Here is a 26262-nt window from a genome sequence, read left to right on the forward strand (position 1 = left end):
TATACTCATCACTTAGATTCTTTTAACATTCTACTATACTTGTTTTATCGCATATCCATCTATTGATTTCCTCTGTCCATCTGTCAACGCCTATTATCTTCTGAAACACTTTAAGTAAATTGAAAGGAGCCGGCGCTGTGTCGCAGAGAGTGAAGCCATCACCTGCAATGCTGGCATCCCTTATGGGTGCTGGTTCGAGTCCTGGCTCCTCCACTTCCGATCCAACTCTCTGCTATGGCCTGGGAAGGCAGTGGAAGATGACTCAAGTGCTTGGGTCCCTGCACCCACGTGGGAGACCAGGAAGAAGCTCCTGGTTCCTGGCTTTGGATCAGCCCATGTCCTATCGTTGTGGCCATTTGGGGAGTGAACCAGCAGATGGAAGCTCTCTCTGTCTCTCTCTCTGCCTCTGCCTCTCTGTAACTCTGCCTTTCAAATAAATAACTATTTTAAAAAGTAAACTGAGGCCATCAGTGCAGGTCCCCATAGAAATTTCATCATAGGTATCACTTACTAGAGGTAAATGTTTGCTTACAGTTCTTCTCTTGAGGTACAATTTACAGACAATGAAATACCCAAATCTTAAGTATGCTATTGGATGAGTTTTGACACACCACGCACCTGCATTTACCAAATCCCAATATATAGAATGTTACCACCACTCCAGAAATTTCTTTCATGACATGGTTGACCTAACTGTCTGCTGGCATCCAGAACTCAGTGCTAAACTGGGCTGATGTGTTGAGATTGCTTTTCCCTTCATTGGCTAATTTTCCGGGGAGCTCCAAGATTCGTTGCTCAGTGCCCTTCACTTTGATAAATTTCACCTGGAGGCCTTTCTGCTCCTTTTAGGCAAACAGTTTGTGAAAGGTTGCCTGTGGATTATAGCAGTTAGCGTTATCAGCTTAAACTGAGGAGAAACAATGACTAATTGTTTTATTTTATTGTAACTTAATGTTATCAAGGGCTAGGGCTTATCATTAAGTGGCTGTGCTTTTCAGCAGGGGACTCTTTCATCTGCGTTTGTTTAAAAGTAAAGCTAAGGCTGCTAAAGGTACAGGGTGCCTGGCTCGGTCCTCAGAGTGAGCTCTGCTCAATTGGGAATCAGACTGAGGCTAAGGCCTGAAATATGCACAGAACACTTAAAGGAGTGAGTGTGTGCCTGAGTACCACTTAGATGAGAAACCTCAAGGGCCTTTGGGCCCACTTGTAAAAGGCTCCTTGGAGCCCACATTGAGTTACTCTCTTGAAATCCAGGCATCAAGTACAACTATCCCTCCGCACCCGAGGCGGGGTTATGCCAGGACCCAACACTGATACTAAAATGTTCTAATGCTCATGTTCCTGATATAAAATGGTGGACTGCTTCTCAGCCTTGTGGCTAAGATCAAGCATGTAAAATGGTGACATAGTTGCATATAACCTGCACACATCCTCTCAGATACCTTATTTTTAACATTTATTTTATTACATTTTATATGAGAGAGAGAGAAAGAGAATCTTCCATCTGCTGGTTCACTCCCCTAATGGCTGCAACAGCCAGGCCTGGGCCATCCAGGTTTCCCACCTGAGTGGTGGGAACCCATGTACTTGGGCCAACATCTGTTGCCTCCCAGGCATATTAGCAAGAAGCTGGATCAGGAGTAGAGGCCTGGGCCACTGTGGTATAGTAGGTAAAGCCGCCGCCTGCAGTGCCAGCATCCCATATGGGCGCCGTTCGTGTGTCAGCTGCTCCACTTCCGCTCCAGCTCTCTGTTATGGCCTGGGAAAGCAGCAGAGGATGCACCCACGTGGGAGACCTGGAAGAAGCTCCTGGCTCCTGACTTCACCCATTTGGGATGGCATTAGTGGCAATGCAGGCTGCAGCTTTACCCACCACCCACAGCACTGGCCCCCCTAATTTACATTTCTAAGAAGCTGCTAGGAAATGCTGATGTTGTTCGAGGTAAGGAGTGGATCAGTGAAGGAATCACTGAGCAGGCTCCTTTGTACCAGACCATATCTCTTCCCATCTATAACCTCTGGCGTTATTTTTGATTGAGAGGGGGTAGATGTACTCCGTAACTCCTGTTCCATTTGAGAGTGGGGGCCGGGGGACAAGAGAAGACATGTAGCCTACTTTTTTTTCTCAAATCTGCACAAGTCGGAATTTCAGTTTGTTCTGGGCTTATTATGACCCTGCCTTCCAGAGTCCCAGCTGGGAAAGAGCCCCGCCTCCAAACCACATGGCATAGTTTTCTTTACCTCCCTCCTGTGTTGGGACCCTCCGAAAGAGATAATATGTCGCCATGGAGGCCACACATCCCCGATTTCCTGGGATAGCTCTGATTTCACATATTCTACCCTCTTGTCTCCATAAATATAATTGTCAGACCATGTCCTGGTTCCGAAAATATTGTTCCCATATGCATGGCCTAGAGGCCCTGGGGAGCCAAAACCCAAGCCTTTCTTTCCTGGGATTGTGAGGGCCAGTGCAAAAGCCTGGCTCGGGCGAGACCTCGAGAGTTGGGGTGAAGCTAAACATTTGAGATCAGCAGCAAGCCGCTTGCTGTTTCTTTCTTTGCTTCAGTGATCCCTGTTGTAGATTGCAGAATGTTGCAAATTAGCGATTCTGAGAGCTGGGAGGGCCAGCATTGGACCTCTAGCTGCTTCTCTTTCCTCCTTCCCCCATCCTCTGGATAGACCACACAGAAATAGCCGAGACAGAAGAGCCACTCCAAAGAAGGAAATTCCATAACCTTCACTGACCGACCACTCAGTCTAATATTTACCTACTTTCCCTGGCAGGAAGTTCTTCCTTCTTGTTAACATCAGTCCCTCTCCTTGCAATCACAATTGCGTTTCCCTTGCTCTGCATTCAATCAAAATTGAGAACAGCTGGTCCTCACCCTCCACATTCTTTCTGTGCTTCAAAGTCCTGTTGAACCGTCCTTCCTGGGTGCAGGTTTCACCATGCTTGGAGCTCCTTTATCCTTCCTGCATGGATCTGACTTGTTTGCCACGAGGAAGCAGCTGAGGCAGCCTGTGCGGACTGTGCAGTGAAGCTGGAAGCTTTATGGCTTGTGCTAATGGGCATGCTAAATGTTTAGTGGAGAGACTATTTTCGAGCACGCAATTGTGAACAATTTAAAGTGGACTGTACATGGAACCCATTTCCTCTCCCGGCTCCCCCAACAGGGCCTCCTCTTAGCAGCTGAAATGAGTTAGTGGCAATCAGCGCAGAGTAGGAATCCTGTGGTTTCTGCCCTTCCCTCCCGCTGGTTCTATGGCAGCTAGTCTCTTAAAATGAGCTCTCTCCCTAGCAGAGCCAGTAAATGCGACTTTGGAAGCAGCCAGACAAAGTGGGCGAGGAGTCACCAGGAGGTGCGGGTGCTGAAGCGCCCCTGGAGGTTTTGGGAGAGGTGTGGGATGGGTAGGAGGAAAGAAATTGGGCTCTGAATGTTTGCTACGCACAGAACACTCACGCCTCAGAGCAGTATATATGCCTGTTTTGCAAGTTTGAGGTGGACTTGTCTGGCCTTTGTTTGTACTTTTGGCCTTTTTCCACTGTCCCCACCTGTGTGAAAGGGATTGCCAGCATTCATTTGTGGCAGAATCCCGCCCAGGGCCAGTTGGGTTCCTCAGAGACTCACTCAAAGGTAACTCACCACGCAGCGGGATTCTCCTTGTCAGGAGAGTGACCTAGCTTTCCAGGGAGGCCTTCCTGAATTGCCTGGGTGGTGCAGGAGGGCAGGTCCAGGGCCCTTGCTGATCAGCCTGAATTAGATCTAGCCAAGGCACTGCAGAGGGAAGGGATAGGACCACCTGCTACTTGTCCTGTTCTCACTGTTCCTCCTTTTGAATCAGATCTTAAATGTTCTTCTTGTCATAGATGTTAGCCAGGCAGTTTGGCTCAGCAAAGCTACAGGAGCACTTTATATACCTGCCCCTAAAGAAGGAGGAAGAGGAAGAGAGAAAAAAAGGAAAGGCAAGCTTTGGCATTTGTATGAGAGTGTCGCTGAAGGCTTCCTCACTGATACACTCAAGACTTAGACAGGAACAGAAATTATATTGGGTTGGGGGTGGGGAGAGCAGTTTGATTGAAGCATTAGCTGTCTTGGCCCTGGGCCAAGGCAGATTGCCAGAGACCCATTAAACTCTGTGTAATTCCATATAATTCACAGCAGCCACAGGTAATCTGAATCAGACTTGACAAAACTTCACCATCACTTATTGTCCATTAGTGCTGAATGAACACTACGGATCTTTAGACTTTTTCTTGTAGCTCTATCATGGTTGCCGTATTTCAAAATCCCAAATCAAGAAAGCTGGCTTGACGAAAGACTTTTTTTTTTCTTAATTTGTGATTTTGTTTATATGAAAAGCCTCACAAAGGTATAAAGACTAAATCACAAAGGTCTAAGACACGAAACCCACTGAACCAGTGGTCTTTCAGGAAGGAATGATAGTCATGAGAGATTGGGTCAGGATGAAGTCTCATTTAGACTTGGGGAGGGCCCCTCCCCAAACATACACCTTTTCAGGGGTCTGAGGGAACTGGTTAACTAAACACTCAATCAAATTACAATCTGCTTTATGCTCATCGTCTGGATTTGCTCTTAGAATTTTCAGGGCGAGTAGACTGAAAGGGCCTGTTGTAACGCCTGCACACAGGAAGGGGGAGTGGAAGTTCCTTTGAATTCCCGGATGCTGGGAGTAGTTAAATCTCCCAGTGTTCATGGTCTGTTTGTGAGGGCTGGTGTGTGTTTTAAATTAACTTCCTAAGGCTGAGAATGTTAAAGAAAAAAAAGTAAGGAGAATCATATCTAGATACAAGGTGGTATTGCCATGCATCTAAGTTTCCTTAAAGGCTTCATTCCTCCCACCAAATTAAGAGTCTAACAGTTACCTCTGGGTACCTTGTGATAAATGGGGGGTATTTAGCTCAAAGGATAACTATTCTGGGATATTCTGAGCCAATAAGTACAATGTTTTTGAAAAGCTTGAAGTGTGTCTTTAGCAAGAACTCTTTGTGTAGCTAAAGATTGTGAATAGCTTATATCCAGGGAAAACAAAAAGCTTTTTTCACAACCTCCCAGAAAAAAAATTATATATATCTCAAAACTGATAGGTGCTCTATCTTGGGCAAATCGTGCAACATGGTTGGACCTCAGTTATGTGAAAATAATATTACTAGTTCTGAATTAGGCAAACCAATGGGGTGATATCTTGCAAAGGCTTTCTAATTTTAATTTCAACAAATAGCCATTGAGCAACTCCCGGTGGGGGGAGGGGGGCTCCATTTGTTTCCCTAGATGCCAATGTTAGAGCTGTAAAAAAAGTACTTGACTGTCTCCCTCATTATGGTGTAAAAATCCTGATACAAAGTAAACATGTGCAGAAATAAAAGAAAATGTAAAATGGTAATGAATTCTCAAAGAAAATGAAATGGGTAATGACATGGAGACTGATACTGAGACAGGGACAAGAGAGGAGGAATCTTTCTATCAGTGATCAGACAAAGACTTCTTTGAAGTCTGAGCTACCATCTGAGTGATGAACAGAGCTGCAGTATAAGGATCTAGAAGAATGTTCTCAGCTGCAGAAACAGCAAGTGCAAAAGTCCTAAAGTAGGGATGGGCTCGACCTCTGTGAAGATCAACAAGCTCCATATGACTGCGGTGTGTGTGTGTGTGTGTGTGTGTTGAGGGGGAGTGGCAAGTGAGGCAAAAGGGCACACATGGCCAGGTCATGTAGAGCTTCTGATCTGCTACTATTTACAGTAGGAGAATCATTCCTTGGTCTGGCATTTAATTAGGGGGTAGAAGTGGATAGAAGAGTTTAACAATAGAGGTGCTTAAAGTAGCCCATAGGAAAGTCAGAGGGCAGGGAGTGGTAGGGAAGGGCTGGGGAAGAGGGGAGAGGGATGAGAGTGGAAAAGAAAAATGTGTACACAGGAAGGCTGGTTAGAGAGGGTTGGAAAAAGTTTGGAGGGAGACCAGAGTGTACTAGAGTGAGCTTGGCTGCAAGGAGTGCCCTGAGTACCAAGGTTGGCAGGGAAGAAGGGGGGAAAAGGCTCTACCCTTGTGTTTAAGATTAGAGACATGGGCGTGATCAGGGACAGAGCTAAAAATCTGCTTCTCTTTTCATTCTGCCTTAACTTCAAAAACAAGTCTGATACCAGAAAGAATGGCTTCTGCACGGCTTGACCTTTATTGAGTCCTCAAATCTTGAACTTAAACGCCCATCATTTCCTCTTTCATTCTTGTCTCCAGCTAATCCTGTCATTGCGGAAGGGGGAGGGGGGCGGGGAATGATCCCTTATGTAGAGTCTCTGCCCACCACTAACATACATCAACGATGGAGTGTATTTTCTCTCTCCCACTCTCTTGTCAATCATGGAACCTTGGTGTTGTTTTCCCTTATTCGACACGTTTTGCTGAGGGGGAAAGGGAGGGTGGGTGATTTGTCAGGCAGAGCGAGAGTAGGATGCTTGAAACAGTAGTGATGGCTCACTTGTTGCCCGTGTCACAACACTAACTGAAAGCAGCAGCAAGTGTGCCACTTTAATGTCAAGGTCAGTAAGGGTTCTTGTTGTTATTGCCTTTGCAACATACGCATCAGCCTCCGCAGGTGATTTCTGTGGGAGCTGTTGGCTTTGGTGGCAGTCATTCAGAAAGAAGGGAGGAGGCTAAACACCTCTTCTTCATTTCTCGCCGGTCAGAGAGCTAAGTGAAAACCAGAAATTAAATCACTGCTGGAGACAGGGGCCCGGGAAGGCGCAGGCAATATTTTTTTTTTTTTAAGATTTTATTTATCTGAAAAGTAGAGTTGCAGACAGAGAGAGGGAGAGACAGAGAGAGAGAGAGAGAGAGAGAGAGAGAGAGAGAGATCTTCCATCCCTGGTTCATTCCCCAAATGGCCACAACAACAGGACCTGGGCCGATCTGAAGCCAGGAGCCAGGAGCTTCTTCCAGATCTCCCACGTGGGTGCAGGGGCCTAAGGACTTAGGCCTTTTCCACTGCTTTCCCAGGCCGTAGCAGAGAGCTGGATCAGAAGTGGAGCGGCCAGGACCCCAACCGGTGCCCATATGGGATGCTGGCATCGCAGGCGGAGGCTTAGCCCAGTATGCCACAGTGCTGGTGCCCCACAATGTTCTAAGATGAAATGCAGGTGCCCAGTTCTGAAAAATAGAAAGCAAGTGCCCTCTCCCATCATACACATCTGGTGTTGGACATATGGGTGCTTAGGAAGCTGGACAAGTGATTTGCTGAGAGCTAGAGCTAGAACAGGCCTAGTTGTTTCTAGAGGCAGCCTTTTTTGTCCTTCTCCTGAAAGGTGGGCAGTCTCACTTGGTCCTTTTCCAGTCAGAAATGACTAATGTTGAGTATGTGTACTCTTTAGAAATTGTCTCTGGCTTTTTGCATAATGGGTTATAAATAAATGACTTCAGGCAACCAGCAATGAGTAATTGATTGAACCTGGCTTTGGGATGGTTTGGGTTCCAGATTGTTAAACACATCCTCTTGGGCTGGAAGCCTGTATCTAACACATTCACATTCAGCTGGTAGGTTAAAAAAAAATACATTTTTGATCGCCTTGAAGAATAGTTTTCACATCGACAATGGATTGATCCTGGAGAAAAAAAAAAGATTATATTAATCCAAGTAGTATTACCTCCATTTCTCTCTAGTAATCTAGTAGAATTTAACATGCATTCTTCTCTAATTCGGGCATTATGCACAGTTCATAAATGCCAGTGAGTTGATGTACCCTCTTTGCAGTGTTATGCTGGATGGTATGTAAGAGACAGTTTTTTTTTTTTTTCAGCTTCCTGGGCTTGCCTGCTAGATTTGCACATCCCGCTCTCTTAATGCTGGAGGGAACTTGTGAACTTCCTGGTTTGTCCTAGACTTTTAGCCCTATAGATAAGAGCATAATGTGATTGGAGAGAGTGAGTTCTGTTGCTTACAACGGCTTCTAGGAGTCAGGAACATAGCCTAGCACTCTGTCAGATCCTTCTCTCCAGTTTCTTCCACCTCTGTCCTCCCTGAACTCTCTCTAACACATCACTCTGCTAGGTCCTTTGATCACTTGTACCACTGAAAGTCTTACCTTACTGGACAACCAAGAAGCATGGGTGAGCCGATAAAGAGCAGTAATGATGTCTGTGGAAAAACTGGTTGTGGTGGATGTTGGCAACTCTGGGGACCATAAGAAAAAAACATAGCTGAGATAGACAAGAGCAACAAAAGTAGACCACAGATTGACTCCATTTTTAGTAATACATTAAGATAGAAAATTGTCGATTTACAAAAGAAAGACTCCATTGTTATCAGATAAAAAATAAGAAAATGAAGTATTGGTCTTCAGTTTTATTTCCTACTGAAATCATCCACTTTGGGGAGGAGTAGATAAATTGTGTCTCAAAGCAAAGAAGAACAGTGGGCACATTCATTGATTGTGGCTCTACTGAGGAGGCTTGCCTTTTATGAGAAATGTTTTGCCTTTATTAAAGCTATGAGCATGTGAAAATAGTACTTGAGCTTTGGTTTCTACCTCAGAATTATAAGCAGTATAGTCTAAAGGTCTTTATTATATTTTTTTTCAATTAAGAAATAACTTACATACAATAAAAGGTACAAATTTCAGTGACTTTTTAAAAGATTTATTTATTTGAAAGGCAGAGTTACAGAGAGTCAGAGAGAGAGAGAGAGAGAGAGAGAGAGGTCTTCCATTCAATGGTTCACTTCCCTGATGGCCGCAATGGCTGGAGTTGTGCCGATCCGAGGCCAGGAGCCAGGAGCGTCTTCTGGGTCTCCCATGCAGATGTAGGGGCCCAAGGACTTGGGCTGTCTTTCATTGCTTTCCCAGGCCAGAGAAGAGAGCTGGATTGGAAGTGGAGCAGCTGGGACTAGAACCGGCGCCCATATGGGATGTCGGTACTGCAGGCTGCGGCTTTACCAGCTATGCCACAGCGCTGGCCCCTCAATGACTTTTTTAGACTTACATATTCCCATGTAATCAGAAACCAGTTGAACATGCAAAACATTTCTAGCATCCCTGGTTATCACCGCAGGTTAGTTTTGTCTGTTCTGACCTTCATATTAGTTGAAATCATACAGTATGTACTATTTTCGTTTGACCTCTCCTATTCAACATAATATTTATGAGACATTTGCTTTAATTCTGATATTAGTTGTTCTTCTTTATTGCTGTATCAGATGACCTTTTGTGTGTATGCATGCATTTTTTAAAAGACTTATTTATTTATTTGAAAAGCAGAGTTACAAAGAGGCAGAGGCAGTGGCGGGGGGAGGTCTTCTATCCACTGGTTCACTCCCCAGATGGCCACAATGGCCTGAGCTGTGCCGATCTGAAGCTAGGAGCCAGGAGCTTTGGGCATCTTCCACTGCTTTGCAAGGCCGTAGCAGAGAGCTGGATAGGAAGTGGAGCAGCCGGGGCTGGAACTAGTGCCCATATGGGATGCCAGCACTTCAGGCTGCGGCCTTACCCACTACACCACAGCACCGGCCTCAATATGCATAAATTTTTTAAATTAACCTTTTAAAAATATTTGAAAGGCAGAGCAAGAAAGAGATATCTCCCATCTTCTAGTTCATTCCGCAAATGCCTGCAATAGCTGGGGCTCGGCCAGGTCAAAGTTGGGAACTGAGAACTCATTCCGGATCTCCCACATGGGTGGTAGGGGCCCAACTACTGTTAGCTCCCGGGGTGCACATAAGCAGAAAGCTAGACTTGGGAGCAGAGCTGGGACTCAAACCCAGGTGCTCCAATTTTGAATGTGAACATCTCAAAGGCATTTTAACAGCTAGGACAAACATCCACCCTGTATGTGTCTTAATGTACAGTTGGGTTCTTCGTAGTTTTATCTGCCATGAACAAACACATTTTTTATGAACATATACACTTCTTCTTTTGGGTATCCCTAGGTGTGGACTTGCTGGATCTGAGAGTGAGTGTAACAGATTTCCACAGTGGTCGTACAGTTTTACATTCCTGCCAGCAATCTAGAAAATTTAAATTGCTATACATTCTTACCAATACTTAGTATTTTCAGGTTTTTTTTTTTTTTAATTTTGGATGTTCTGGTGGGTATGCCATGATATTTTGTTGTGATTTTCAATTGCATTGCTTTGGTGGAAAATTATATTAAGCACCTGTTCATATACTTATGGGACATTTGGCTATCTTCTTCCGAATGTTTATTCAAGTCTTCTGCCAATTGTTAATTGACTGTCTTTTTCTTACTGAATTGTAGTTTTAAAAAATATCTTGGATAGACATTCTTTGTCATGTATAAGCATTATAAATATTTTTTTCTCAAGCTATGGGTTTGTCTTTTCCCTTTTTTTGGTAATAACTTTGCTGGAGATTTTTTTTATTTTGGTGATATCCAATATATGACTTTTTCTTTCATGGTTACTGTTTTTTGCATCCTGCCCAAGAAATCTTTGCCCACCTGAAGGTTGCAAAGATATGCTCTGATGTTTTCCTCTAAAACTGCATTGTTTTAGCCCTCTCATTCCATTCAAGTCTATGATTTGGGTATTCTAAAAATTATTTTTCATTTCTTTAAAAGATTTATTTACTTATTTGAAAGACAGAGAGAAAGAGAGAGAGAGATTGAGATAGAGAGTGAAAGAGTGAGAGAGAGGGAGAGAGAGAGAGAGAGATCTTCTATCCTCTAGTCCACTGCTCAAATGCCTTCAACAGCGAGGGCTGGGCCAGAGCAAAGTCAGGAGCCAGGAACTCCATTCTGGTCTCCTACATGGGTTGCAGTGACTCAAGTATTTGGACCATCATCTTCCACTTCCCAGGTCTGTCAGCAGGTAGCTGGATCAGAAGCAGAGTAGCTGAGACTTGCACCAGCACTATGATATGGGATGCAAGCATCCCAAGTGGCAGCTTAACCTGTTGTGCCACAAAGCGTGCTCTGCAGGCAATTATTTTTAGTAAAAATTTATATCAGTAGAAATGCTTTGAGCAGGTTTCCCCACTATTCATAATTCTATTTATGGATAATATAAATTACTTCTACCAATATTAAATATTAATAAAGCTTGATTTTCAAGTTTTTACAAAAGGATAAACATAAGCATTCCAATAGATCATCTTATCCCAGTCGCGGGTGTATGTGCCTCACTTTGGGCACTGTTGTTCTAAACCACCAAATATTTTTTTTTAAATTAAACTTTTATTTAATGAATATAAATTTCCAAAGTACAGCTTATGGGTTACAATGGCTTCCCCCTCCCAAAACTTCCCTCCCACCTGCAACCCTCCCCTTTCCTGCTCCCTCTCCCCTTCCAATCACATCATGATTCATTTTCAATTCTCTTTATATACAGAAGATCAGTTTAGTATATATTAAGTAACGATTTCAACAGTTTGCCCCCATATAGCAACACAAAGTGAAAAAAAATACTGTTGGAGTACTAGTTATAGCATTAAATAAGAGTGTACAGCACATTAAAGACAGAGATCCTACATAATATTTTTTAAAAAAATTAATTAATTTTCTATGCCATTTCCAATTTAACACCAGGTTTTTTTTTCATTTCCAATTATCTTTATATACAGAAGATCGATTCAGTATATAATTAGTAAAGATCACATCAGTTTGTACCCACGCAGAAACACAAAGTGTAAAAATACTGTTTCAGTACTAGTTATAGCATCACTGCACATTAGACAACACATTAAGGACAGATCCCACATGGGATGTAAGCACACAGTGACTCCTGTTGCTGACTTAACAATTTGACACTCCTGTTCATGGCGTCAGTAATCTCCCTAGGCTCTAGTCATGAGTTGTCAGGGCTATGGAAGCCTTTAGAGTTCACCGACTTCGATCTTATTCCAATAGGGTCATAGTCAAAGTGGAAGTTCTCTCCTCCCTTCAGAGAAAGGTACCTCCTTCTTTGATGGCCCCGTTCTTTCCACTGGGTTCTCACTCGCAGAGATCTTTCATTTATAAACCACCAAATATTGATGACAAATCGTGATATCATTAATGTTTGTTAGCATAAGACTTCAGTGTAAACAAATGACTAGCATTGATGGGACCCCATTGAGCATATCTGCTGACAGTGTAAGAAACCCTGAGTTTGCTCTTGGGTAGTCGTGTTTGTCTCCCTTTCCCTGGCTTGCTGAGACAGCAGGATGATGTGAATTGGTTAGGAGCAAAGGCAAAGGTACCTTTGGTTGCTCGTGTGAGGACAGTGCTTTTGATTTCTTCCCCTGTCCTCATCAACAAATTCCTAGAGCTGAGCTTGGCTCTGGGCTGCCTGAGTTTTTGGCAAAGATGCTCATGATTTGACTTGGGCTAATCCCCAGGGAAATTTAATGATTTAGCACTTAAGAGGGCCTTTGTTGTAAGGATTAGTAAACTAGATGATGATTAAGCAGCTGGGGAGGAAGGTGCTGTCTCTAGGGATGGATCATGCTGTTCGCTGCTATATATTTCTTTAAATTTATTTACTTGAAAGGCATAGTCACACACACACACACACGCGCGCGCACACACACATACACACACAGAGAGAGAGAGAGATCTTCCATCCGCTGCCTCACTCCACAAATGGCTGAGGCTGGACCAGCCCAAAGCCCGAAGCCAAGATCTTCTTCCGGGTCTCCCACGTGGTTGCAGGGGTCCAAGGACTTGGGCAATCTTCTGCCACTTTTCCAGGTGCATTAGCAGGGAGCTGGATTGGAGTGGAGCAGCCAGTACTCAAACTGATGCCCATATAGGATGCCAGTGTTGCAAGCGGAGGCTTAATCTGTTATGCCATAATACAAGCTTGGTGCAGTATGTTTCCATTGACTCAAGGTCAGGGGAGCCCTTGGGCTTGACCCATAGAGCTTTACACTACGGGACAAATTATTTGAAAAGCAGAGAGAGACAGAGAGATATTCCATTCTCTGGTTTCCTTCTCAAATGCCTGCAATAACCAGGGCTGGGTCAGGCCTTGTCACCGACATGGGTGACAGGGACTCAAGGACTTGGGCCAACATACTCCACTTCCCAAGTGCATTAGCAGGGAGCTGGATCAGAAGCAGAGTAGCTGGGACTCGAACCAGGCACTCTGATGTGGGATGTAGGCATCCCAAGTGGGAGGGGTGTGGGCATGTGCTTCTTAGTTCGTAGAGGGAAAGAATGGCTTCTCCCTTGGTGTCCACGTCCCCATTCTGTGTCTATCCAGACATTTTTGCTTTGCACTGAGCCTGCTTACATCTTGTTCATTGGTAATTGTTTTTGAATCCTCATTTATTTAAGAAACATGTTTTTGTTTTCTATTTGCTTTTGGAAAGCTGGGATAAAGTAGGGCAGATGAAATTAGGAACCACAGAGTTTCTTGTTTTTCTAATCTGAACTGCTTTGGAAATTTGAGAGGGATGTTTAAAGGGGAGATTTAACGAGAGAGACAAGCTAGGACAGCTAGTGTCTACAATCTGGAATCAGAGCATTGAAAGCCATGGCAAGGAGATTGCAGAAGTTTAAAAGACCATATCTCCCATTTCCAGGGCACCCTGATAGTTTCTCCTAGCATGAGATTCTCAAGGGTACCAGCAGGGAAGAGAGGGTAGATCGCAAACAGCTCCTAACCTATGGTTTGCTCAAGACTTGAGGCTAAGTTTCAGAATAATTGAGGACTTTATCCATTCTTTAATGAACCTACTTCCTAGTAGTTAAACTTTCCCAAACCAGCTTATCCCCATCTGTATATTTTCTACTGATTTCCCAAAACAAGCTAAATTTCTGAAATTTCTAAATTTCTAAAATTTGAAAATCTTTCAGAAGTGCCAAAATGACAGGCAGAGGATATATTCCTTATTCAGAAGTAGAATTACTGTATTTTGAACCTTTTCTGTCTATTTGAAAAAAAAAAAAAGAAAGAACAGAAAAAAGGAAAAAGCAAACAAGCAAGCAAACTCCCATCAATTTAAAATAATTCTGTTGTTTGCCTTCTAGACTGGATAAGCTAGCAGAGGTAGGAATATGGACTGGACATTTGGCCAGAAGCTCATAGAACTAACCAAGGAACTTTCAGTAAATTTGTTTTTACCAATAAATTTCCCATAACAAGCAGAGGTATTCACAGCTGTGTCATTGATCTTTAATGCTGCCCTTGCACTATTGTCATAGTCCTTCACTACCTGCTAGTTCTTGTTGCAGACACTGTTTCTCCTACTGAATGCATTTTAAGAGCCTCAACCTCCTCTAATATTTCTTTCCTTCACTTTTTCATATCTCCTAACTTTGTTTACAAGACTCGAGCAAGTATCTGCTAGAAGCTGACGAAACACAAGCACGTAGAAAGGACGCAAGCGCCGTTAAGTCGATTTTTCTTTGCCTTTACTCTCAAGAGGTCAGCTTGTCACTTTGTTGACAGCTATCTGAGCACTTCATGCTTTACTGAAGACCCATCCAAGATGTCCCAATGACCAGCTCATTAGCACAAAATGGGACTTCAGGAATCTCTTTATCTTAGTGGCTCGTCTGTGCCTTATTAAGTGTCCCAACCTTGGTGGATGGCTCTGAAACAATGCAGAAAGACCAAGGGAAGTTGAGAGCTGGACGTTAATTAGTCCGTTTTGAAGGAGTGAAACATGGGTGAAGGCAGAGTACAATGGGGAGAAAAGCCAGGATTCTCCGTGTCAGCAGAAGGATAATGTGTGACTTTTCTCACTGTTCACAGGTCACTGAATGCCATAGCTGCCAGGGCCGAGAGCTATCAGAGCCCAAGAGATCATCTAGCCAGGCCCCCACGTTTTACCAGTAAGGGTTAAGGGAGGCCTCAAGAGTGGAAAGGGACTTGTCCAAGGTCAATCATCTCTTCCCAGTTTTCCAGACACCAGCTGGCTTTTGGTTCTATGACCTCTGTGCAATCAATTTCCAATTACTTGGACCATTCCTGGCTAGCCCAGCCATCATTTGGATAATCCAAAATGACATGTATGTTAACCATCGTTTACATTGGGCTTTGTGATTTGTGTTTATACTGACATTCCAATGCATCTGGGTCTAATCTGAGAATTCACAACACTTCAAATTCAACAAGCAAACCACCCTGAAGGTCTAATTCAGGAAGAGCTGGAAAGCTGACCAGCCTTACTGAAAAGACAGCATCATAAGATATTACACAGTCCCTCAAGCAAGGTATGTTAATTTAAATGAGTTTGTTGATTCACACCTTTCCTGGATCCCAGCCATAGTTACCAGGTGGGAGGGTCGGCAAGGCAAAAACAAAATCTATTCTAGAAAAAAAATAGATACCTTCTTCTTTTGTTCCTTCCTTTCCTCCTTCCCATTTGTTCTTCCTTCCTTTTTCTCACTAGAAACATGACCATCTGCCTTGTCTTCCATATAAACAAATGTATGGTTGAGCCACTGACCTGGAGAACTGGATGTCAGGAGGCCAAACAATCAATGAAAGATATGCTAGAGCTTGGGTATCTAGAGTTGTAGGAGAAGAAAGGAAGGAAGATCAATGCGCCATCATCCAAAAAGGACTGAGAAGTCTCAAGGAGGAAGGAGTCAGTTGTACAGCTCAATAAATAACTTGGGTCTGGAACAGGGCTAGTTTGGGGTATAATTCAAGGGATCTTGAACCAAACTTTCCTGGTGTCTGGGATTGTGCTGGTTTCGTGTCTGAGCATTCTCATCCTTGTACTGAAGTAGCATTATTACAATCAACATATCTGTTCTGTTCTTGCTGCTGGTGACCAAGAAAGGCCATGAAGTAGACAAAGGGACATGAACAGTCACCTGAAGCTATAGGCCACGAAAGAGTCTTGTACGAGGACTTAGTGGCAGCTGAAGTGAAATTAGGTAATCCCAAATGCCCATGCTTTTGCTGCAGCAATAATTAGGCATTTTAGTTTAAAATGTTCTGAACCCCCATTTCATCTGTGGGCCTAAAACAAACAGAAATCTTATTGGTATAACAAAGTGCTTGATTAACTAGAGATAGTACTTAATATCAATACACATTCAAGGGAAGACTTGTTGTGGTAGTAGTAACATGGATAATTGAGTTGCATGGATAAAAAATGGGTAGAGTGAATGAAGACTAATGTACGTCATTGGGAACATTAGCATTCATTAGACTCCTGTTTGTGGTTCCTTGTTAGCTCCAAGCACTTTCTTTCTTTCTTTCTTTCTTTTTAAAGATTCATTTATTTATTTGAAAGGTGGAGTTACAGAGAGAGAGGAAGAGCCAGAGAGAGAGAGAGAGAGAGAGACAGAGAGACAGAGAGAGATCTTCCATCCACTGGTCTACTCTCCAAATGACCACAATGGCTGGTGTTATGCCAGGCCAAAGCCAGGAGCCAGGAGATTCTTCTGGGTCTCCCAGATTGGTGGCAGGGGCCCAAGCATTTGAGCCATCTTCCGCTGCTTTCCCAAGCACATTAGCATGGAGCTGGATTGGAAGTGGAACAGCCAGGAATCGAACCTGTGCCCATATAGGATGCCAGTGTCTCAGGCAGAGTGACTTAACCTGCTAAGCCACAATTCCAGCTCTCTTCCCCCTAAGAAGCACTTTCAAAAGGCTGATCTCTGTTGAAAGTTCTGCCTTGTGCCCGGGTCCTTCCATGGATGCCAAAGGAATGAGTCATTGGAATAGAATTTTGCTTTGCTTTTCTCTCTCTCTCTCTCTCTTTTTTTTTTTTTTTTTGTGGTAGGTGGCAGTGACTGTGAAGTTATATTGATAATGACATTGAAAATAAGATTGCAGTCCTAATTAATTTGCTGAGAGTTGTTTCCCACTTACCAATGTTATATTGGCTTTTTTTTGTCTTAAGTGGTAGCCCAGATACCAAAATAAAGGTTTTGTCAGACAAAGGTTAAGTATTATTTATAAAAAAAAAAAACAGCTGGGTTATTAGCAGCAATACATTTAATAACAGTCTGCGATTTAACTCAGAAGTTCCATTTATTTGATGGGGTTTTTGAAATCCTGAATTAACAGTTTTCTCTGTGCTCAGGAGCGCTCATCTGCCAAATTACACATGAGTCTGGCCAACCTAAAGCTTAGCTATACTCTAACCCCTATGGGGTGAGGATAGCTTTTGGAGATGCTATAAAAGATGAAAAGAGTAGAACAAGAGTAGAAGTGTAAAAGCACCTTCACTGAAGACCAGCTCTTAGTTGCCTCATTTAGAGTCTAGCATTTCCATAAGGACTGTATGATTTAATCATTACCTCCCCTGCTCCCCACCCCATGCAACCCCTCTGAATTACATTGGTGTATTAGACCATGTTCTCTCTGTCCGTTTCAGTGGACATAGAAACATTAGGCAGTAACTCACCTCTGAGGCTAGGAGCTATGAGCTTTGTTTATTTCTGTACCTCTAGCATTTAGCATGTTGTCATGTGCACGATAGAAATTTACAAAATATTTAAGGAACGAATGCAGGATGAGATGACTCCTATCACCATGGATGGAATTGATGTTCCAGTAGGTAGAATGCACCTTAGTGGTGAAAGGAAGTTTATGTATAAAATCAGCCAGAAGCAAGGACCCTTTGGGACATTCTGATTTGCTTTCTTTTTGGCTACCCTAAAAGCTATTATTTCTGCTTAGTGTCCCGTGCTTCCAGGCCTACCAGAATTACCAATTCTCTTACCCAGATTGGTCCTGGTCCATGGACATTCTGTAGGCTGCGGTGAAACAGTAAATACCCATATGCTCAGCTTTGGCTGAATGCACACTGTGTGCCAAGCACTGAAAACACTATGCTAGGTACTTGCTAGAGAGGTATAGCTAATTGAGCAGCTACTTTGAACCTATTCAGTATCTTTTGAATTTGTAATTCTATTCACAGAATATTGAGCCAAAAGCTACCTTTAAGGTCTCCCAAATCAGCCACCTTGCTATGATAATTAGAGCTCGTATTTATTGAGGAGTTATTGTCCCCAGACATTTCATATGTGGGTACTTCAAAAAGTTTGTGGGGAAATGGAATTGAAAAATTTATTTTGCTGCAAAATTTTTTTGAAATCCATCTGTAGTTTTTTCATAATATGCATTTTCCATGAACTTTTTGAAGACCCTTTGTATGGATGGATTTCAACATTTTGTGTACCAAAAGAAACCTACCTTTTAATTCCATTTTCACTTGCTTTTAACCTTTATTTTAGTTTTAAAATTTTTTATTTGTTTGAAAGAGCGAGAGAGACAGAGACAGAGAAGCAAAGTTCCCATCTACTGGTTTACTCCTCAAATGTCTGCAGTAGCCAAGGCTGGGCCAGGCCAATGCTCAGAGCTGAGAACTTAATCTGGTTCTCCCATGTGGGTAGCAGGAACTCAAGTACTTGAGCCATCACTGCTTCTTCCCAGAGTGCACATTAGCAGGAAGCTGGAATTGGAAAAAGAGCTGGGACTCAACTCTAGGCACTCTACAGCATCTTAACCACTGCACCAAATGCCAGTCCCTTCCACAAACTTTTTTTTTGACAGGCAGAGTTAGACAGTGAGAGAGAGAAACAGAGAGAAAGATCTTCCTTCCGTTGGTTCACCCCCCAAATGGCCACTACAGTCGGCACGCTGTGCCGATCCGAAGCCAGGAGTCAGGTGTTTCTTCCTGGTCTCCCATGCGGGTGCAGGGCCCAAGCGCTTGGGCCATCCTCCACTGCCTTCCCCAGCCACAGCAGAGAGCTGGACTGGAAGAGGAGCAACCGGGACAGAATCCGGCACCCCAACTGGGACTAGAACCCGGGGTGCCGGCGCTGCAGGTGGAGGATTAGCCAAGTGAGCTGTGGCACCGGCCTCCACAAACTTTTTGAAGTATTCTTGTATGGTAACAATCCTGTGTGAAGCAGGTATCTTGTTACATTTCACACACGAGGTAACTGAGACATACACATGTTAAATAATTTGTTCAGGGTCATATAGCTATGAAGTAGTAGAGCCAGGATTCAAACTCTAGTTTGTCATTCCACTCAAGGATAGGAAAAGACTTTAGAAAATGTCATTTTGCAGAAGTCTAGCTCTTCTTGCTCTAATTTGTGGGCATATTCTGTTATACCATGCAGCTACTTTAGCTACACTGTGGGATTTCCTCCAAGCGTCATTTTCTTATTTAGAAGTTCTGGTCTCCCCATATGGACTGATCATTCCTCCGGGCAGGGATTGCTTTATTTCCTCAAGGGGTTGTCCAAGTTTTGCCTTCAGTAAATAATGGCCTGTGATCAGCTCCTTAGGTGCTCCTGGGAAGCTACCTGGAGTGATTTCCCAAGTACTGTTTGTGGTTCCATGGTCGACAGGAAACAGAAAGTAGAATTTGGGGGAGTAAGTTGACTTACCACCTGCTTTCTCTTTTTGTTCTCTTCAACATAGATTGAAGATGGAGGCAAGGCGGCCCTGTCCCAGAAGATGAGGACTGGTGATGAGCTGGTGAATATCAATGGTACTCCACTGTATGGCTCCCGCCAAGAGGCCCTCATCCTCATCAAAGGCTCCTTCCGGATCCTCAAGCTGATTGTCAGGAGGTAAGGTACAAGAAGAGTTTCCATAAGGAACAGAAGCCATGGAAACTACTTGGTTGGCAGTAAAGCACTGGTAGACTCATGTCTCTAGCAATGTCATCGAAGACAAGGGTATTTCATGTGAACAGAATTTGGCAGATAACTCAAACAGAATGGTCTAAAAGAAAGACCCTTGAGGGTAAATCCTGACACTGCCACATATTGGCCGTACCACTATGCGTACATTTATTTTGTCTCTGCAAGACTCAGTTTCAAATATACTATTGAAGGGACTAAATGACTCGACAACACCACGGGCATTTTTCTGTCTTCTCCTTCATAACAGGCTGCTACTGCCCAACCGTGTATCAATGGAGATTGAAAGGGACCCTACAGCCTGCTGTGGTAGTCATTCCGTATGGTAGGCAAACCCTAAGACAGGAACTCTGCTCTTCACGAGTGTACATACAGTCTAACAGGGGAGAAAAGACACACATGGGACCAGTTAACTAACAATACTTTTTTAGATTTATTTGTTTATTTGACAGGCAGAGTTACAGACAGAGAAAGGGAGAGACAGAAAGAGAGGTCTTTCATCCACTGGTTTGCTTCCCAAATGGCAGCAATGGCCAGAACCCAGCCGATCTGAAGCCAGGAGCCAGGGACTTCTTCTGGGTCTCCCATGTGGGTGAAGGGGTCCAAGCACGTGGGCCTTCTTCGCTGTTTTCCCAGGCCATCAAAAGGGAGCTGGAGTGGAAGAGGAGCAGCCAGGACTCAAACTGGCATCCATATGGGATACTGGCACTGCAGGTGGAGGCTTAGCCTACTATGCCACAGTGCCAGCCCCAGCAATACGTTTTTTAGAGAAAGCAGTAGAGGAGGTTTCGCAGAGTTTTATGGCATTGTGAATTTTCAATTTCAAACAGAAATTGCTCCTCTAATTAAAGAGAAATAGATGTCACTTCGGAAGGGATTGATGGGGTAGGACTTCACAGAAGAGGTAGAATTTGAGCAAAGCATGGATAGATTTCGAAAAATAAGCCACCAGAAGCGGAAGGTATTCCAGGTAATTGAAATAAGCAGAAGGAAGTTAAGGAAAATACATATTATGTAAAACATGGATTTCAAAAATTTTGCAACAAACTAAATTGCATTTCTACAAAATTTTTTGAATTCCCTTCATCTTTGGGCACAGAGTTTATGCTACCACCAAAGGATCTGCCTTTTGGTGAGCTTGCTCTGTGGCCTTTCTTTCATTTTGCTGTTGTGCCTTTGCTTTGACTGCTGGAGCTCAGACTTCCTCCACTCTATTGGTTTGGTTTTTTTTTTATCCTATACACATGCCTACCTTTTGCCATTTTAGTTCTTTTTATTAGAAGACAATTAAACAGCATCTCCCAGCAGTCCTGTTTCTCCCTCTATTGCCCATCTCCCTTCTTTTGTTCATACTCAATTTGAAAAGGCGTCTGTACTCAGCATCTTCACTTTTTTACCTGCCTATTAGATTTCTAGCCCCTGCAGTCTGAATTCTGGTGCTCAGAATGCCACTGAAACAACTCTGACAAAAGAAATACAAATTATCTCCTAATATTCAAAGCAAATGGAGTCTTTCCTTTTTTTGTTTCCTTTTTTATTCAAAATATTATATTAACAAAAAGTATATGCATTATATGCATTTATGGGACATTTATGTGTGACATTTTGTTTTCTTCTGTGTGCTTCTAGAAACATTTTTAAATTTTATTTTAAGATTTAACAACTTTTAACATTTTTCCATATTCGCTTCAAATGTAGATATTATACAGACATAAATATACTATTTTTCCTTGGAAACAGGGATATTAATATCACACAATGAGGGATTCGTGGCAGTGATCATAAAGAGAGGGAAGACAGGTGTATTGTCATGTTGATGGTATAATTTAGTGAATACAATGTTTATAAACTGTGTATGAAATAATATGACATCTACACCATTTTTATACTCTCTATATATTAACTTCCACATAAGAGAAAACATGACTGTCATTCTGTGTCTGGCTTATTTCACTTGGCATAATGATCTCAAGTTCCATCCACTTTGTTGCAGATGTTAGGATTTGGGGGCCAATGTTGTGGCACAACTAGTAAAGCTGCCCTGTATGATGATGCAGGCATTCCAAATGGGTGCTGGTTCATGTCCCCGATGTTCCACTTCCAATCCAACTCCCTGCTAATCACCTGTGAAAAGCAGTGGAAAATGGCCCAAATATCTGGACCCATGCCACCTATGTGGGAGACCTGGATGAAGCTCCTGGCTATGGACCCAGCCCTGGCCACTGCATCCATCTGGGGAGTGAACCAGCAGATGGAAGATATCTATCACTCCCTCTTGTCTCTGTAACTCTGACTTTAAAATAAATAAATACATCTTTTAAAAGTCAGTATTTTATTCTTTTTTATAGTGGAGTAATAGTCCATTGTGTATATATGTCACATTTTCTTTTTTTTTTTCAACCAAGTTACTCTTTATTTAAAGGATCAACAATCCCATTTTACACAATTCTTTGATTTATCGAGGGAGGTAGACTTGCCTAGCCTCCCAACCTAGCTTGAATCATTACGCTGCCAGATTGCTGGCTGAGCTGAATCCTAGATGGGTTGCCTTCTCTCTCAATGGAGTTGAGAAGAAAACAAAAGTTAACTTCCTCCATCCAGGCCCCACTGGGATTTTGTGCACAGACAGTTTGAACTGGTCTGCAAAGGGACTAGCTCCCTACCTCTTCACAACACCTGGAAACAGGCCACCAGAGCTGGTAGTGGGGCAAGCCCCGACACTGCTGTCTGAGGTACTGGGTTTGTTCTAAAATACATCTTGGCAAGGCCCCTAGTGGTCTGTCCAGCAGAGTGATGCTCACCTCCTTCGGCTGTCAGGTGAGTTTGGATGTGTGAATCAGGTTTGGATGGGACCATTTCTCTTGGATTTACCACTAGGTTCTGTCCCTAAGAGGGTCTACCACCGACCCACAAGCTGGCTCAGTCAGTGCTAAGGTGCACTATGGAAGAGAAGGGACTAGACGAAGGTCTGAGATCGTTCTAGCACGGTGTGGTGTGAAAGCAGCAGGGGATTTTTGTCTTCATCAGATGATGGACATCTAGGTTACTATCTTTGTTGTTGTGAATTGGGCTACTATAAACATGAGAGTACAGCTGTCTCTTTCATAAGTTGATTTCTCTTCCTTTCAATACATTTCCAGAAGTGGGATAGGTGGGTCATATGATAGATCCATTTTTCATTTGTTGAGGAACTTCCATATTGTTTTCTATAATGCTTGTACTACTTTGCATTCCCACCAATAGTGTATTAGGGTATGCTTTTCTCGACAGCCCTGCCAGCATTTGTTATTTTTTGATTTTTGAATAATACCCATTCTAACTGGGCTGAGATGATACCTCATTGTGGTTTTTATTTGCATTTCCTTGATGGCTAATGATTTCCTTGATGGTGTCTGTTGACTATTTGCATTTGACAAAATACCTATTCATATCCTTTGCCTATTTCTTAACTAGATTGTGTGTTGTTGCTGATTTTCTTTTTTATTTATTTATTTAAAAGGCAGAGTTACACAGAGAGGAAGAGACAGAGAGATCTTCCATCCACTGGTTTACTCCCCGAATGGCCACAACAGCAAGGGCTGGGCCAGACTGAAGCCAGGAGCTAGAAGCTTCCTCTGGGTCTCCCGTGTGGATGCAGGAGCCCAAGGACTTAGGCCATCTTCTGCTTCTTTCCCAGGCGCATTAATAGGGAGCTGGATGGGAAGTGGGCAGCCATGGTTCAAACTTAACCTGCTACGTCACAACATACCTACTATGCCACAGTGCCAGCCCCAAAGTTGCAGTCTTGTTTCAGACTTCTGTGTGTGGAAATCCAATTTTCCCAACACCAATTGTTGAAAAGACTGTCCTTTCTCCAAGGAATGTTTTTTGCATGTTTGTTGAAGATTAGGTAGTTGTAGATATGAATATTTATTTCTGGGATTTGTATTCTGTCCCATTGGTTTATACATCTCTTTTTATGCCAGCACCTTGCTGTTTTGATTTTAATAGCCCTGTAGTATATCTTGCAATCTGGCATTGTGATGCCTCCACCTTTTTTTTTTCAATGTATTAACCAAAAGTTAATTAAAGTAAAGGTAATATAAATTTTTAATAACACATTTATTAATAATAATAAAATTAAAAGTAGGAAAGTTGGTTTCTCAATCCAGCTAATCACATGTGCTTTAAGCTGCTCAACAGTCCATATGGCTAGTGGTAACCCTAACAGACAGCAATGATGATGAACAGATCCTGTTATCACCACAGTTGTATTGCACAGTGCCAAATGGTAGATATGTCTTCCTTTCAAGTCCTGACACTGATTTTGAAGAACTCATTTTATATTTGTTGATTTTCTATTTTAGGTCTGCATTTCAATGTATCATTTTCTCTCCTTTTTTTCAACTTTGTTTTTTATTGTTTAAGATTTCTTTGGCTATTTGGGGTCCTTGTGTTTCCATAGCATTTTTGTAGTTCCGTAAAGGATTTCATTGGGATTTTCAATGGAACTGCATTGAATCTATAAATTACTTTTGGTAGTATAGATAGACATTTTGGCCATTAATTCCCCCAGTATGTGAATATGGAAGATTTTCCCAGTTTTTCTTGTCTTTTATTTCTTTAATTAATTTACTGTATTTTAATTGATATATATTTAACATCTTTAGTTAAATTTATCCCAATATATTGAATTTTTTTAGCTATTGTCAGTGGGATTGTTCAAGTTCTTTCTCAGTCAGACCATTTGTAGTCTATAAGAATGCTATTGATTTGCTTATTTTGTTTTTTTTCCCCTAAGGAAACCTTTTATTTAAGGAATACAATCATCATGCATTTCATAAGTACATCTTTAGTAATATAGTGATTCTTTCCACTGTACCTGCCCTCCCACCCACATCCCCACCCCTTTCCCTCCTCCCTCTCCAATTCCCAGTCCTATTTTCTACTAAGATCTAATTTCAATTAAATTTATGCACAGAAGACCAACTCTATACTAAGTAAAGAGTTCAACAATTTGCACAGAAAAAAAAATGTTCCTCAACAGTGGAGACAAGGCTGTTCAAACTCATTGCCTACCTCTGCCTAATACATTAAAAGAAAATAAGTCTTTGAGAACGATTTGCAATTTTGCTGAATTCTTATTAGTTCTGATAGTCTGTTGGTAGAGTCTTTTGTTCACCTATGTAAAGAATCATGTCATCTGAAAACAGGGATAATTTTTCTTTCTGCTCTCCAATTTGAATCCCCTTAGTTACTTTTTCTTACCTAATGGCTCTGGTTAAAACTTCCAGAGTTAGATTGAATAAAAGTGGTACAAGTGGATATTCTTGTCTGTTTCCATATCTTAGTGGAATTGCCTCCAATTTTTCCCCCATTCAATATGGTGCTGGCTGTGGATGTGTCATAAATTGCCTTTTTTGTGTTGAGGAATGTTCCTTCTATAATCCAGCGTTTAAAGATTTATATCATGAATGGATGCTGTATTATATCAAATGCTTTGTCTGCATCAGTTGAGAGAATTGTATGGTTTTTATGCTTCATTCTGTTGATGTGCTGTCTCTTGTTTATTGATTTGTGTGTGTTGAATCATCCCTGTATCCCTGGGATAGATCCCACTTGGTCAGGGTGGATGATCTTTTTGGCATGTTGTTGGATTTGACATGCAGATATTTTGTTGAGAATTTTTTCATCTACGTTAATGAGGGATAGTGCTCTCCAGTTCTCTTGAATTAAGGTAATGCTGGCCTCATAGAATGAGTTTGGAAGGTTTTCCTCACTTTCAAATTGTTTTGAGTAGTTTGTGAAGAATTGGTGTTAGTTCTTCCCTACAAGTTTGGTAGAATTAAGCAGTGAAGATGTCTAGCCCTGGGCTTTTCTTTGTTGGGATGGTATTTATTACCATTTCAGGCTCAAACTTTGGTTATTGGTCTATCCAGGTTTTCTATGTATTCATGCCTCAGTTTTGGTAAACTATGTATCCAGAAATCTATGAATTCCTTCTAGCTTTTCTAATTTGTTGGCATATAGTTGTTCATAATAGTTCCCAATTGATTCTTTGTGACATCTCCTTTTTCATCTCAGATTTTGTTGATTTGAGTTTTCTCTCTTTTTTCTTGTTTAATCTAGCTAAAGGTTTATCAAATTTGTTTCCATTTTTATAAAATCTAACTCTCCATTTCATTAATCTTTGTATTGATTTTTAAAAATTTCTTTTTTTAACTTCTTCTTTAACTTTTACTATTTGTTTTCATGTAGTAATTTTGAGTTTGATTTATCCTTATCTTTCTAGATTATTTTTTCCAGTTTTTTGATGTAGGGATTTATTACTATAAACTCTGATCTTAATACTGTTTTTGCTGTATAACATAAGTTTTGATACATTGTGTTTTCATTTTCATTATTTTCAAGTTATCTTTTTTACTTCCCATTTAATTTCATTATTCAGGAGCATGTTGTTCAGTCTCCATGTATTAGTATAATTTCTACAATTTCTGTTCTTGTTAATTTCTAGCTTCATCCCATTGAGGTTCAGAAGATATATTACATGATATCAACTCTATACTGGGCCAAGGCAAAGTGCAGAAACTCTAGGCCAGAGACTCCAACAAGCAGGAACAAAGTGCTGTGTTAGGAGGAGCACAGAGAAACTAGTTCCAAGTCTGAGCGAGCAAGATGTTGCCGGACTAGGCAGGGCACGTAAGGCACAAGCCAG

General features: G+C 42.1%; 1 protein-coding gene across 2 annotated transcripts in view; it reads left to right on the forward strand.

The window, feature by feature from the left end:
* The window catches only part of SHROOM4 (shroom family member 4), a 272257-nt gene that overhangs the window by 117453 nt on the left and 128542 nt on the right, over positions 1–26262 (forward strand). For both annotated transcript variants that reach the window (XM_062183199.1, XM_062183200.1), the window contains one exon: positions 19345–19496. In XM_062183199.1, coding sequence (XP_062039183.1) covers positions 19345–19496 — 152 coding nt within the window. The remainder of the gene's footprint in view (positions 1–19344; positions 19497–26262) is intronic.

This window comes from Lepus europaeus, chromosome X (assembly GCF_033115175.1).
Source record: "Lepus europaeus isolate LE1 chromosome X, mLepTim1.pri, whole genome shotgun sequence".
Classification (NCBI taxonomy): Eukaryota; Metazoa; Chordata; class Mammalia; order Lagomorpha; family Leporidae; genus Lepus; species Lepus europaeus.